The sequence below is a fragment of the Nicotiana tabacum genome, chromosome 4, assembly GCF_000715075.1.
Source record: "Nicotiana tabacum cultivar K326 chromosome 4, ASM71507v2, whole genome shotgun sequence".
In the NCBI taxonomy this organism is placed as follows: Eukaryota; Viridiplantae; Streptophyta; class Magnoliopsida; order Solanales; family Solanaceae; genus Nicotiana; species Nicotiana tabacum.
This window is the reverse complement of record NC_134083.1, coordinates 134,545,570-134,547,582: the sequence shown is the minus strand read 5'-3', so window position 1 is coordinate 134,547,582 and position 2,013 is coordinate 134,545,570. Positions and strand designations below refer to the sequence as shown.

The window sequence follows — 2,013 nt, the reverse complement described above, 5'->3', positions numbered from 1 at the left end:
TGGATGAACAAGGAAATATAACATGGAACAAGGCTAGACTGGTGGTTCAGGGATACAATCAAGAAGAGGGCATTGATTATGATGAGATATTTGCACCTGTATCTAGAATGGAAGCTATAAGAATGTTGATAGCCTTTGCTGCACACATGGAGTTCACCTTGTATCAGATGGATGCAAAAAGTGCTTTATTGAGTGGTTATCTGAAAGAAGAAGTGTTTCTCAAACAACCTCCTGGGTTTGAAAGTGAAGAATTTCCTGACTATGTGTTCAAGTTAGATAAAGCTATATATGGACTGAAACAGGCTCCAAGAGCTTGGTATGAAAGACTGTTAAAATTCCTTTTAACCAATAACTTTGTAAGAGGAAAGGTGGACAACACTCTGTTTCTAAGGAGCAAAGGCAAAAATATTCTGATTGTGCAAGTGTATGTGGATGACATTATCTCTGGGGCTACTAATGAAGTCAATGTGCAAGGAATTTGTAGAGATGATGGGAAATGAATTTGAAATGAGCATGATGGGTGTACTGAACTTCTTCCTGGGGTTGCAAAGCAAGAAAACACCTACTAGAACCATGATACATCAGCAGAAATACACCAAGGAACTGATGAAGAAATTCAACATGCACTTATCTAAGTCCGTTGACACTCTCATTGCCATTGCAACAAAACTAGACCTTGATGAAAAAGGGAAAAGTGTTGAACATAAACTATATAGAGGAATGATTTGGTCCCTGTTGTACGTCACAACAAGCAGGCCTGACATTGTATTTAGTATAGGATTATGTGCAAGATTTCAGGCAAATCCCAAGGAATCTCACCTGAAGGCTATCAAAAGGATACTACGATATCTCAAGGGGACCCCTGACCTCTGTCTATGGTATCCCAGAGGGTATAGCTTTGATCTAGTTGGTTATGCTGATGCTGACTATGCAGGTTTTCATGTTGACAGGAAAAGCACTTCAGGAATAGCTCATTTTCTAGGTTCTTGTTTGGTGTCTTGGGGAACAAAGAAGCAAAACTCAGTGGCCTTATCCACAACTAAGGTTGAATATTTGGCAGCAACATCTTTCTGTGCTCAGTTGCTATGGATAAAACAACATCTAAGGAACTATGGTATTTTTGTTGATTGTGTTCCCATTTTCTGTGATAACACTAGTGCTATAAACATTGCTAAACATTCATGTCAGCACAAGAGAACCAAGCACATTGACATTAGACACCACTTTCTCAGAGACAATGTTGAAAAGGGGAATATCTCAATTAACTTTTATAAAACTAAAGATCAAATTGCAAATATTTTTACTAAAGCTCTGAGTAGGGATTACTTTTAAAGGAACAAACTAGAACTAGGTCTAAGAAATACTTCCAACTAGTTGAACCCCAATGATTGGCTAGAAGAAGTATAATTAATGTAGATAGTCAAGTAAAATGTGTTTGATTCAGACTCGTGCTTGTATTAAGCATACACACCTGCTTAGAAAATCTGGTTGATAACTATGTTGCATGATACTAATGTGAAGTGTTGAAGCTTTATTGCAGAAACAAGTAAGGAGTTACTAAGGAGTTGGTTCTTCGACTCTGGTACGTGCCATCTTGTCATAATTCATTGGGACTTAATATCCTAAATTATTTCTATGCTCATACTTCTAATCCTGTTAGCATCGCTTCTAGTTTTCTTCTAGTCAAAGAGTAAGGGGGAATCCTAGAGCAATTAGAGTTTAATTATTCCTGAAATTCTAACAGTCAAATTAACCATTATAAGAGTCCCGTTAGAACTCAAATTCGGTCACCCTCTATTTTCCTGTCAAAACAGGAGTAGCGTCTTTAAAACCCCTTATGATCAGTTTATCAGACCTTCCAGTTTCTCGCAAACCCTAAGCAAGCATTAATAAACAATATCAAGAACCAATCCTCTTTTCTCCCTTCATCGATTATCTTCTCTGATCACCATGCCTAAATCCACCCAAACCCCTTCTAAAGCCAAATCATCAACCAAGACTGAAGCAAAATCC

General features: G+C 37.7%; 1 protein-coding gene across 1 annotated transcript; it reads left to right on the top strand.

Moving 5' to 3' along the window:
• The first annotated feature begins 516 nt into the window (after window positions 1-516).
• On the top strand, window positions 517-1,332 carry LOC142180135 (secreted RxLR effector protein 161-like). Its single transcript, XM_075251062.1, has one exon. It carries the CDS (start codon window positions 517-519, stop codon window positions 1,330-1,332), a length of 816 nt encoding a protein of 271 aa, XP_075107163.1.
• The last annotated feature ends 681 nt before the right edge of the window (window positions 1,333-2,013 follow it).

What these genes read in the sequence shown, in the direction of transcription:
- LOC142180135 (XM_075251062.1), top strand. Translation starts at nt 517, where the DNA reads ATGGGTGTACTGAACTTCTTCCTGGGGTTGCAAAGCAAGAAAACACCT.